Source organism: Chaetodon trifascialis, chromosome 5 (genome assembly GCF_039877785.1).
Source record: "Chaetodon trifascialis isolate fChaTrf1 chromosome 5, fChaTrf1.hap1, whole genome shotgun sequence".
In the NCBI taxonomy this organism is placed as follows: domain Eukaryota; kingdom Metazoa; phylum Chordata; class Actinopteri; order Chaetodontiformes; family Chaetodontidae; genus Chaetodon; species Chaetodon trifascialis.
This window is the reverse complement of record NC_092060.1, coordinates 28,607,853-28,619,838: the sequence shown is the minus strand read 5'-3', so window position 1 is coordinate 28,619,838 and position 11,986 is coordinate 28,607,853. Positions and strand designations below refer to the sequence as shown.

The 11,986-nt window shown below is 40.7% G+C and overlaps 1 protein-coding gene across 2 annotated transcripts; it reads right to left on the bottom strand.

Moving 5' to 3' along the window:
• Positions 1-2,065: 2,065 nt before the first annotated feature.
• On the bottom strand, positions 2,066-10,627 carry lman2 (lectin, mannose-binding 2). 2 transcript variants are annotated; one of them, XM_070962992.1, is made up of 8 exons: positions 10,405-10,627; positions 8,836-8,954; positions 8,292-8,409; positions 7,162-7,244; positions 6,222-6,383; positions 5,859-5,973; positions 5,513-5,632; positions 2,066-4,227 (listed from the first exon to the last, which is right to left on the bottom strand). In XM_070962992.1, exons 1-8 carry the CDS (start codon positions 10,538-10,540, stop codon positions 4,067-4,069), a joined length of 1,014 nt encoding a protein of 337 aa, XP_070819093.1. In that variant the 5' UTR covers positions 10,541-10,627; the 3' UTR covers positions 2,066-4,066. The 2 variants fall into 2 exon arrangements, with proteins under 2 accessions (XP_070819093.1, XP_070819094.1); XM_070962993.1 differs by lacking the exon at positions 7,162-7,244 and adding an exon at positions 7,030-7,109.
• Positions 10,628-11,986: the final 1,359 nt, after the last annotated feature.

Genomic DNA, 11,986 nt, shown 5'->3' with positions numbered 1-11,986 from the left:
TACTATATTGAAATGTATAAAGACCATTACATATGCTATTAGGCTGGGGTCAATGTAAGACATCATCCCCAAAATACCAAAACCAGGACCTATTATCCGCAGCAATCATGTTGAGGTTTTATAATTAAAGACATTTTGAAATGAAGCAATGAAACCTGCATAACAATACTTTCCCTTTAGCAGCTTGTTAGTGAACCAACGCATGTGGAGCTGTTGAATACAAAGAATGAAAGCACATTTTCAAAGAGGAATGAAGTGAGGTGGATAAATCCAATCCAAGCAATCCACCCGATTCACAGGAACAGGTAAGGGCACATCAGCACCACAGCAGGTAATTAGTAACATAAGCACATTAAACTAAAAAAAAATCCAAGACTAAGAGCCTGAGCTCTGCAGGTTGGATGTAATCGATAGAGATTTGTAAATCAAGTTGAGAAATAAACGCAGTTTTTTGTTTTTTTAGCTTCCCATGAACACAAATATCTGAACACTATGAGCAAGACAGCGGTCATATTTACATACCTCAAACCCGTCACCTTGAGCTACACGGCTAGTTAGAGTAAACAACACATTGCTCAAAGACAAGAACTTATATTTCACCATCAAGTTACTCATTGGCATGAATGAACCACAATCCAAACAACCAGCAACCAGTCAATATTCAGAAATAAATTCACAATTAAGAGCAACACAAACGGTCCAACTGAACATAGCTAGCGCGCACTAGCCAAACACCAGCCAAGAACAACAGCCAGACAATAAAGCCAAACAATAACGACACAACAAATTAGCTTGTAATTAGCATGTTAGCAAACATCGACACAACACTTACCAAGCGAAGCAGTGGTCCTGCAAACTGCCGACGGCAGAGCGACAAACTCCCGCTTGAAATGACATCTGAAGCCTTCAGGTGGTGACATGACGAACAACTGTGACCTGCACAAACACAATCATTTCCTTCACGGGGCCTCCCTGAAGCGACACACCAGACTGCGGGCAAGCTAGCTCGCTTATGAAATGCTCTGTGAAAAGTCTGGTGCGTAGCTAACGAAGAATGAACGCTAATGCTAATTGCTAATGCTAATGAACGGTGAGGCGTTGAACTGGGAGGGGCATCGGCCCCGCCTCCCTTAGCTACCGTTGCCCGCCATTGCCAACGGAAAATATTCCTTTTACAGTGGTTACAGTGGTCAGTCTGTGGTTATTTATAATATAATATAATATAATATAATATAATATAATATAATATAATATAATACCACCTCCCACCTGACATAGCAATCCTTGGTTTCAGGCAGAAGTATACAACAGCAGTTTCTTTCTATCACCAGACCAATGAGTGACTGTCAATTCTGCTAAAATGACAAGTTGTTGCAGAACTTATTAGCTTTAGTTAGCTAGCTAACTTGCTTGGATTTGAACATAAGTATGTTTACTTGAGTAAACATACTTACTTCTACCACTGGTGAAATGTAACTATGTACATGACTGTTACTTTGAATTGATATAATTTATACAGCATGGTTTTACTATAGTGGAGTATTTCAGAGGAAAAACTGTATGTTCTCTTTACTTCACATTTAGATGACAGCTACACTGCAGATAATTTTACACATAAATCATGTGATGATCTTATGAAATATGACACCAATACTGACTAAACTACTCAACAGCTCCAACATTAAGATGATATTATGAAATATACAAATACTGACTAAACTACTCAAGGGGGCACACAAGGCCTTACGATATTTAAGTATTTTTATGATGATATGAAATAATCCTCAGTATCAGTTTGTAGTGACAGTGACACTTTTATCTGTTACAGCTTGCCTTTGTGATTTCAAAGTTTTTCCTGTCTAAAAAAATCACATTTAAATCATATATCTTCTATAGGTTATATACAACAGTGTTTAGAGTAAGCTTTTATGTATCTCCACAATTTATAGTCTTCTCTGACATTTAAAAGAACTTACATGTATTGCATGAATACCTGGGGGTATTTCCTGAGAATCCAGTTTATTTAAATGGTTAAAATGTGTCAATTCACCACATTTCTCAGTCAAACTGTTTCTTTTTCATTTTAATACATTATTTCTGATGAGAGGAGCTGTTTCAAGTCTCATCACAAAACTGACTTAATGCAGCAGAAACAATTACACAGCGGTTTCAAGAACACAGGAAAAAAAAAAAGGACAACCTGTATTTCAGAGATGAAGTACATGTCATCGAGTCCTTAACTTTACTTTAGCATTTTCGCTAAATGTTGTTTATCAATGTGAGGACAGAACCAAACGGGAACATTATGGAAATGAAAGCTGAAATAAAACCAACAACAAAGAAATGTGATATTGAGAAGACAGGACTGCCATTGTGAACGTGCCTTCAAACAATCCATTCAAGGACTTCAAGGTTCCTTTAAGTCCATGAAGTCTGTAAGTTTGAAAGGGCTTCATAATTAACACTGCATGTATTTATTAATCACAGCTGTTTTATGCCGCAGTTAATGATCCTATTCATTACACTGAAGAATTTAACTGAATCAAGTTTTTAACCACAATTTAGCATTTTCACTTTGAACATTAACAAAGGCATATTCTGGATAAAAAGCTGCTCAAAAGACCCTACAAGGAAAGAAGGAAAAAAAACATTTCAGCGTAAACAATCGAGGTTGTTCAGTTTTCAAGATCCATCAACTTGTCTACTAAACTCTATTCAAGTGGCCTTATCCCGTTATATGTATGGAGACGCTGTTTGTATACCAGACTCGGTCTGTATGGTCACGCCGTTGTGCTTTACGGAGATAGAGATAATGATTTAAGTGGCAATCGCAGCTTTATCAGATCAGTTTGTTTCTCTAGCTACAACTTCTTTTGTGTCGTCATACTTGTCTGTTCAATTAATCAAAATGTGGAGGGTTAAAGGTTCAGCAAAGGTGGTAAACCACCCAGTTTTCCCTGATTGTTAATGTTTTATTTCATAAGTGTATTACATTTTTATGACGTTGGTAACATCAGTTGATTCATCAATTACTTGATGGGCAGAAAATGTAAGTAAAACCTCATTGATGGTGAGTTTAGCATTACATCTTCTATCAAGCAAAAATGCTAACAGTCCTCTGGTTCCAGCTTCTTCTCTCATTCTTGGGTGTCAATTTGTTAATTGGACAAAACAAACAAGCTTTTGGGAAATTGTGACGGCCATTTTTCAAAACTTTCTGGCATTCTCTCGACCAAATGGTTAATTGAGAGGTAAACTGATGGAAGTGTCTCAACTTCACTATAACCACTGAGTGAAACCCTTATCCCACAGAATAAACAGAAGAAACATGTGGGTGGCATGAACAGAGATGGTTAAAATGACTAAAAAACTTTGGGAGAAAGAAGTACTCAGTACTGTTGTGTGGGTCGCATGTCCTGAATAAATTTGAATCATTTCTATAAAACTGCTAACAAGCAAAATTTTATTTCCTAAATGTCACAGTGAGAGCGACAGAATCTGCACTTTGTCCTCTGGCGTAAAACTCAGGATAATACTCCACCTAAATTTGGAGGGTTGTGGTGGCTGCCACAGTCACTTCATGCTGTTTTATCTGACCATTCTGTGAGTGGAGCTACCTTCTTCTGATAAATAATCAGGTAAAACAGTCTGGAAGACAAAAATAAAAATCCAAATGACCCTTTTGTGTTCACCATTTTTGTAGCATCACATCTGCACAGTGCGAAGCTAAAAAGGGCGGGAAACGCCCGTTTGATCAATAAGCCGGTGTAAACGCAACTCTGAGATCAAAGTTTGTAAAGGACAGTTAGTCTACTCTAACCCTGCAATTCATGAACACAAAGAAACACGGAGAACAAAACCAGCATTGATTATGGTCGCCACTACTTCTGCACCTTCTTACCAACATCACAATTTACCATAATTCACTCCCAACGCAGTGCTTCATAGATATAAACATTTGTACAATCTCTAGAAAAAAATTCACATTGAATGTGCTCAATCTGTCATCTGGAAACAGTTCATTCCACAGCAAACACCTCCCCAAGAAGGTTCTTCTTCTCTCTCCTCAGTAAAACCTCTTGTTCCTCTCCTGTCGCTTCTGGAAAACTACAGCTCCCACCACAGCGCACACCACGATTCCCAGCAGAGCACACAACAGCAGCAGGAAGACCTTCCAGCCAGTGAGGGGCGTGCCTCGGAAGTTTCCGGTAGGATCGTCAATGTTGTCTGCGAGGGAAAAACAACGATCACTTTCAGGTTCAGTTCAGAATTTCTGTGAATCTCATTTATGGATGATTCTTCCAAACTTTCTGTCTGTTTGGTTTGTCCCTGGAAACTTTCTTATGATGGAGTACATTAGATATTATTGTTCATCCATTCTACAGAATCATATTCTCTATTCTCTGTCCTCTCTCCCACCACCAACCTGCCGACTCCCAGGCTGGTCGTCCCTGGAGCCGACAGCAGCACCGGCCGGACTACAGGAGGCAACTCCAGAGTTATCAGAAGATCACTGAGACGCAAGAGGCATCAGGTTTATTTTCATTGGCCAACTGCTGTATTGAGTCTCAAGCTGAGTATTTTTGTTTGCTTCCAGGGAAGCTTTTTGTCTCACAAAAAGAATATTAGTTTTGTTAGAAAGTGAAAATATTAAGCAATAACAGGCTAATAAGGCTGACCTTATTTGATTTGTCTTTGAAAGTCAGGTCTACACACTGTCTGCTCGAAACATCTGGCAGATTTTCCACCATGAAACATCTACACTGTTTAATACAGTTAAAAAAGAAAAGGAGATATGTGTGCAGTTCAAATTTCAACCAGAACTGGATACAGAACAAACTGAAGCTGTGACTGTGTGGTTCAGGAGGACGTACTTGACTCTGGGACTTTCGTGGAGCTCAGTAATGGGGGAGGTTTTTTATATAAGTAATAGTGACATTACAGTGATATATAGAGTATATCTGTGCCTACACACATTTTACTGTTAGAGCTGTTGGAGTGCACATGAAACATTTAACAGCTTGTTGCATCATTAACTCAGCCCTCTCTCTCTCTGTCTCTCTCTCTCTCTCTCTGCTGCACCGGTGCCCACAGACAGCACTGCAGAGCCTGTTTCGTCGTTTTTGGGGCTGCTGAGTGGATGCGTGTTATTAATAATCTGTCAGTGTTCAGCATAAACAAACTTTTCCTCACTCAGTGAAGCTGCTCTGTAATGTTTTTAGTCCTGGCAGTTGAGGGCTTATCCGGGTCTGATATACAGTTTACGGCTGTGAGAGTCCACCATTAACTTTATGCTGTGTGCCAAAGCAACCTACAACATGAGGTTCTGCTGTTTCTGCAGTTGTTATTGATTTTATTTGCTTCTGCCTGAAATGTTCACGCTCCTGAAAACCATAAAAATCTCTGGTGGTTTTCAGTCATTATTTAACATCTTTCTTTGCATCATGTTTTCCAACATACAGATACGGAAGAAATGCAATTCTAAATCAAGCTTCCTGTAACTTTCATCTACCTTTAGGAGACTTAAGGAGGCTGACGCTGGGCTCGATCTTGGTCCAGTCCAGGTTCTCCTCTTCAGGGGTGTGTTCTACCATCAGCTGGTAGAGCTTCATGGAGATGATGTCATGGTTATCTGGAAAATAATATGAGTTGAAACTATTAGTGAAGTGGTTTTAATATAATGCTTTGAAATGTTATGTACAGCTATGACAGGAATTCATTTCTGCAGAGGAAGATAATAACATCACATTTCCATTTCAAGATGGTTTAATAGTTTATCGACATCGTGTTTGAAACCTTCCAGAATCCAGAAGCAAAAATGAAGACTGTTAATGAGCAGCTTTCAAGCTCTGACCCACCAGATAGATCTCCCGTTGCTGCTGAGGCACCAAAGAAATATCCGGTAGGAAGACGAACGCCTCCGATGTCGATGCACTCCTTCCACTCGTTCTTGTCATCCACGTCAACCATCACCTGCAGGATTCAGACTGGATGTAAACGATGCAGCATAGCGTTTTTGTATGACAAAGCTAAGAAACTATTAAAATATCCTGTCACCATGTCATACTACACTGCACTCGATTATGTCTGGATTATATCTTTAAACAGTACATAAAGTCAGTTTGGGACCTGAACAACTCCGAAGTCTTCACATAATTGAACTGAGCTAAGAGAAGCTCTGTGGCGTCCCTCAGAGAATACACACGAGTTTCTCTACATACAGTGAGTCTTCCTTTGGAGTAGCGAATGGCGAGGTACGTGTCGTGCTCTCTGTTCCTGATCTCAGCCGAGCAGCCTCCTAGCTCAGACGATCGGCCATCTTTGCCGTGGTCGTAATTCACTGAGCCGTTGTTCACCATGGCTGAAATGTACGGGAAGGAACGCTAGAGACGGGAAGGAAAGAATCAAGAGACAAATGTTAAAGCAGGTCTTTATGCGCTTATTCTTAAAGAAGGATTACGGACAAATTAAAGCAAAATTAAAATATAAGAAGCTCACAATACACCTTAGCTACCTTCACACTGCAGGCTTCTTTAGCATCAATTCCAACATGGTCGTTAACAGATGTTGTATTGTTATTATTGTTCATATTTATTCGGAACAAAGCTCTTTTTCATACCCACATACCACAGACTTTGGTCAGAATGTACGTATTCAGCTTCTAAATAGAGTAACTGAACCAAACTACTTCTTTATGAATCATTGTTGAGTGACCATGTAGCTCTGCTTCTAGTTTGAAAGACTTTCAGCTCCAATGTGAAAGCAGCATTTTCCACAAGACAAGCTCTGGTGAAATATGATATAAAACGTTTAAACAGCCATGTTACTGCCAGTGACCGTCATGCTGAAGAAAATTAAATTAGCTTTTTCTTTGCTATAAAACAAATGTGAAAATAATGGCAAAACCAACCGCAGTTAAGTGTAAACGAGCTAAAAAAAAGTCACGACATGCCAATTTAAAGTGGAGAAAAAGAAATAAATTTGCACTGAGACAGCATGCCGACGAGGAAAACCTGAGCCACCACTCACATCCGTCGCATCATCGTTAGAGTAAGTATCTATAAACACGGCCAGCCCGTGGAAGAGAGCATTGTTGGAAAACACAGGCCCTGCAAAGAAACAAGCTGGTCAATCGCCTCGAGCCACACACCACACACTTACATCCATTCCATGGAGGTCATTGCGGAAGGTATCCAAAAAAATAGCCAGGCCAAGAAACTGATCTTGGTTTCCAAACACAGGGCCTAGGATGGAGGCAGAGATGAGGCGAGACATGAGCGCACAAATGCAGACATTTTTCTGTGGTCAGCAGTGATGACAGAAAGCTGAAGATGGTGAACACAAACATCTGGATGTGATGGAAAAAAGCTGAGTGATGGAGTGAAAGTGAGGGGTGATCGTTAACACTCGCTAACAGCTGTTTGAAGCCTTTCAGTGAGGAGCACGTCAGCAGTCAGAGCTTTGTTCAGATCACCTTTACCTTTACATACTGTTCAGGAAATACAAAAAGCTACAAATGCACAAAGTAAGATTAATTTTAATTAATTTTTTTTCACTGAAAAGCAACATCAGGTGTCAGTATTTGAAACCTGCAGTAGGCTTTATTGTGATTTCATAACTTGACGTTTTCTTTCTTTCGGTAAGGGATCCATTGAAAAGCCAAAGCACACACAGTACAGCAGATTTCAGATGTGCTGCACAATAATCACATACATCTGGACGGCATCCTGTCTGCAGGGGAAAACACACCAGAGCTGTGATACTGTGGTCGTGTCAGAGCAGAGCCAAACTGCCTTAAAGTGACTGGTTTAACATGTGTGACCGTGGAGGTGAGCAGAGAAAGCACTCTCACAGTGTTAAGCTTTAAGCAGCTCTTTGTAAATATATCATGTGTAGTTTAGGCTGTAGATTTGTGGCTGTTCTTACATCCATGTCACAGGCAGCAGCCTCTGTTTTCTGATTCACTTTGCTTTGCTGGAGCACATGATGTCTGACACTTTAACCGATGTATTACTAGAAAGCTTTGATTGTGATGCAGTAGCAGGGACTTCATTGTTGTTTTTCTTCGTTTAAACATCACAAGGCAGCAGTGGTAATAAACAACAGGGCAGCCACTGTGTACTTGTCAGATGAGGAGCTGCTGGTGACAGGTGAGCACTGCATTTTGGGTAAAGCCAACCGTCAACACTTTGTTGCAAGAAGGACCAACGTAACGTGAAGTGAGATCAAGCGGAGTTTCTTCCACAAAAGCAGCAACTCAGCAGGAAAGAGGCTGAAACAGCGAAGGTTACCTGGGTGCAGTCTGTCCTTTGTGTACCAGATCGCAATGCCGTCGCCGTGGAGATTCTTCTTTCCTGACCCATGAACCTTAAACTGCACGTGCATCTCCCAGTCCTTCAGGTGACACGGCTGTAGAGCAGAAAAGGATTTACTTTCTATGGAAGCATCGAGAAATACAGACCACACGATTCATTCTGACAGTATCTGCATCTCAAACACACGTCTGCAGACACACTTCAGCACAGCAACAACCACAGACTGAAGATACTTCGCAAATGTCAGAGTACGAGTTTATCAGGTGCAGAAAGTAAACACTTCATTACTGCTTTGCACGTTCATCTTTCACCTTATTGTGAGCTAACAAATATTTATATATTGTAATTGTGAAAATTTCTACCATACACAGAAATACAGAAAATATCAATATGAGACAACTAAACGTAACTAATGTTTGAGGCTGAAAAGTGTCATGAGAGCTGGGACGACTGGACGTGGCTTCAGATGAACCCGTCAGTCAGACTGGAGGTATGAGCTGTGTCTGCAGCCTTTCCTCACCACAGTGTTCCAGATGGATCCCTGCTTGCTTCTCTCATCTGGAGTGAGTCGGACATACGAGCTCGTCACCAACGTGCTTCCCCAGAAGTCCCACTGACTGGTAGGGCTGCTGCCAACACCTACAAGACAAACAGATGAAAGACACACACAGTCAGACAGACCAATGCATTTGTGACGGAGAGGAGAGAAATCAAGTCAAGTTATCACAACGATGGAGTTTGCTTTTGGCTAATCTGACTTTCGTTATTGACCAAATCAGCTTGTCATATGAGCAGAGGCACACGCTGTAAAACATGTTCAACAAGGCAGTTACTCAACATCTCACTTGAGAATGAACACCTGTGAGTACCTGACACATTTTCCTTCAATTGCACTTTTTGCACACGCCCTGAAAGCAAACACTTCCGTGTCCTGAAGGCCTGTTGAGCGTGCTCATGTGATGTTGCACATCTAGTCAGTGTGAATTACGGATATTTTGTCTCATAATTCATGCAAATAAAATTCTTGCAATCTGCGGTGCACTCCTCGACCTACTTAGCTGTAACAGCTGCAGGCACCTGCACAAAACTGTCTGATTGAGTGCAGCAGTGAACTTGCTTTGCACAATCTGCAACTTTCAGAGCTGCACCAGTTTTGGCGTTTCCAAAACACTTTCCACCAAAATTTGCCACAGTCAGTTGTGGTAAACTCAAACTAGCCAGAAACTTAATTTTCTCTTGAAAAAAATGAAAGGTATGGTCATTTAATTTACCAGCAATTAAAGGATCGTACTAACAGCCAGAAGGCCCCTAACTAAAGACAATCTGTACATTATATTTTAATGCGGATTATTAAATACAAGCTGCTCAGGTGTCTTTTCCTACATTTTGGGCATCCACTTGATTCCATTCAATTCTTTATGGTATGAAAATCCTTTGGCGGACTCTTAAAGCTTGTTCTAGTCCTTCACAGACAACGTTTGGTCTACTTTCTTGACGCTCACTGTAATAGATTACACACATGAAGGGGGTTTCAAGTTTCTGCTGAAAGGTCATAAAACACGGAATTGAAAGGAAACCGACTGACGCCTGGCACAGCAGAAAAGACGCATTCACGTTTCTATAACAAAGCAACATGATGTGCACATTGTTAACGTTAACTGTTCAGCGTGCGTCGTTTGTACGACATTAACTGAAACACGCATTATCACTTGTATGGTTCAAATGTGTAGCTAAACCTTTAAAATAACATTTTAGCCAACCAAAGTTTGACTTTTAATATCACGAGGGGGAGATGTAAATGTGTGATGTATAACCAAAGTATGCTTGTGTGTTTTTAGCTAGGCATCAATTTCACTAACTTTTTATGTGACAGCCCTGACTGCTTCTACTAACTTAGATGTGTTTGGGAGCGCATATCACAGCTAGCTATAAAAGTAGCTCTTTAACAGTGAGCCATAATAACACACAGCCGATCACATTAGTTAGCCAAGAAGTTGCAAATGTCGCTAAATTTCTTGTGCAACGCAGCGAAAGTTGGAAGGATGGACAGAAAATCGGGTTAGCTAACGTGCTAACTGAGCCGTCTTACCTTGGTAAGGTTTCATTAACGAGTGCTCCCTCTTCAGATGTTCTGTGTTTCCGTCCGTTATATCACAGCACACCAGACACAACTCGAATGTCAGGAAGACCAGTGCTGTGCTCAGAAAAGCTCTGAAGTTACCCATTTTGTGCCAACAGCCGCGGGGAGAAACTCTCACAACAAATTACTTCTTCGAAACTCCATAAATCGAGCCAGTCCCTTCTCTATTATCGTCCGGGGAGAAACCACAGTCCGATGTTTACTGCAATATTCTTCAACTGATCGGACGTATTTTTCCACTTCCGTATTTCCTAAATCACACTTGTATAAATAATAAAATCTTAGTGCTAAAAGAAATTTAATTAGCTTCACGAGTATTAACTGTAAAGATTCGGCGGAAGCGTTGGGCAATGTGTGTTTCTGTACGGAAGATTTTTGAAGATGGCGGATTCTTGCCAGCCAATCAGAGACAAGCACATCGCAAATTAAGCCAATCAGGGAGTTCTTAGTACACACTTTTTTCCACTAGATGGAGACAGAAGGCAAAAAATAAAACCACGGGTCCAGCGGTTTGTGTAGTTTTCTCTGACTCAGCACACAAACAGTGGAGTCTAAACCAAACTAAACTTATCATACTCAATCAAAAGTCACAGCATAAAAAACAAGCAATGAATAAATATATATTCACTATTTTGCAGACCAGTGGGGAAAATAAACATAGCTGAAGATATGGTTGCCAGCATCAAAGTCAAGTTTAGGTGTATATCACACGCAGTATTTAATCACAAATTTGCAATAAAGGTATGCGTGGGCACCCTCAGGGTGCTCAGGTAACCTTCCCACAGTCCAAAGACATACAGGTGAGGTTAGCTGATGACTCTAAATCACCTGTAGGTGTGAATGGTTGTTTGTCTGTATGTGTAAGCCCTGTGAATGACCAATGCAGGCTGGAATAGGCTTCAGCCACCCATAATCCTGCACAGGCTAAACTGGTATAGATACTGGATTGATAGATGGATAACAATGCTGTTTTTATGGATCCAGCAGTATAAACCAGCAGCCTGCATAGCATCTACAGTTAGTAACTGGGGGACACAAATCATGCAGACATATATATACAGTATATATATCACACCATGAGCACCTAAAGTGGTGGTACTGATGAGTGCTGGTCCAAGTCAAGCAACATCTAATATTGTGATTATTATACACTTACTGCAACAAAGTCTTATCAAGCAATTTCACTATAATGTAGCGCACAATGCAGTCCACAGTGATTGCATTCCTCTATTTGAAATACCACAGAGACACATCATGGTCTTAATAATCCTACTTTAGATTTGATTTGACTTCTCTGGAGCTCTGTCAACTCATGTCGCTTTGAAAACATGTAAACTGTAAGAATGAGTTTATTTAAGGTGTGTAGAAGATTTGGGTGGATGTAAACAGGACAGGACAGTGGTGATGCAGTGGAATGGTGTTTTTGAACTGGGTGAGGACTCTGAATTCGTCCCCTCCACAGACATGTGCTGCACAGCTTCAGTGGTGGGGAGCAGTACTTTTCACCACCCCTGCAGTGCTTTCTGGTCAG

Coding starts and splice junctions, on each gene's coding strand:
- lman2 (XM_070962992.1), bottom strand. CDS start 10,540: ATGGGTAACTTCAGAGCTTTTCTGAGCACAGCACTGGTCTTCCTGACA. Junction 8,955..10,404: donor GTTAATGAAACCTTACCAAG/GTAAGACGGCTC, acceptor TTTGTCTTGTAG/GTGTTGGCAGCAGCCCTACC. Junction 7,245..8,291: donor AAAGGACAGACTGCACCCAG/GTAACCTTCGCT, acceptor CCTCCATCCTAG/GCCCTGTGTTTGGAAACCAA.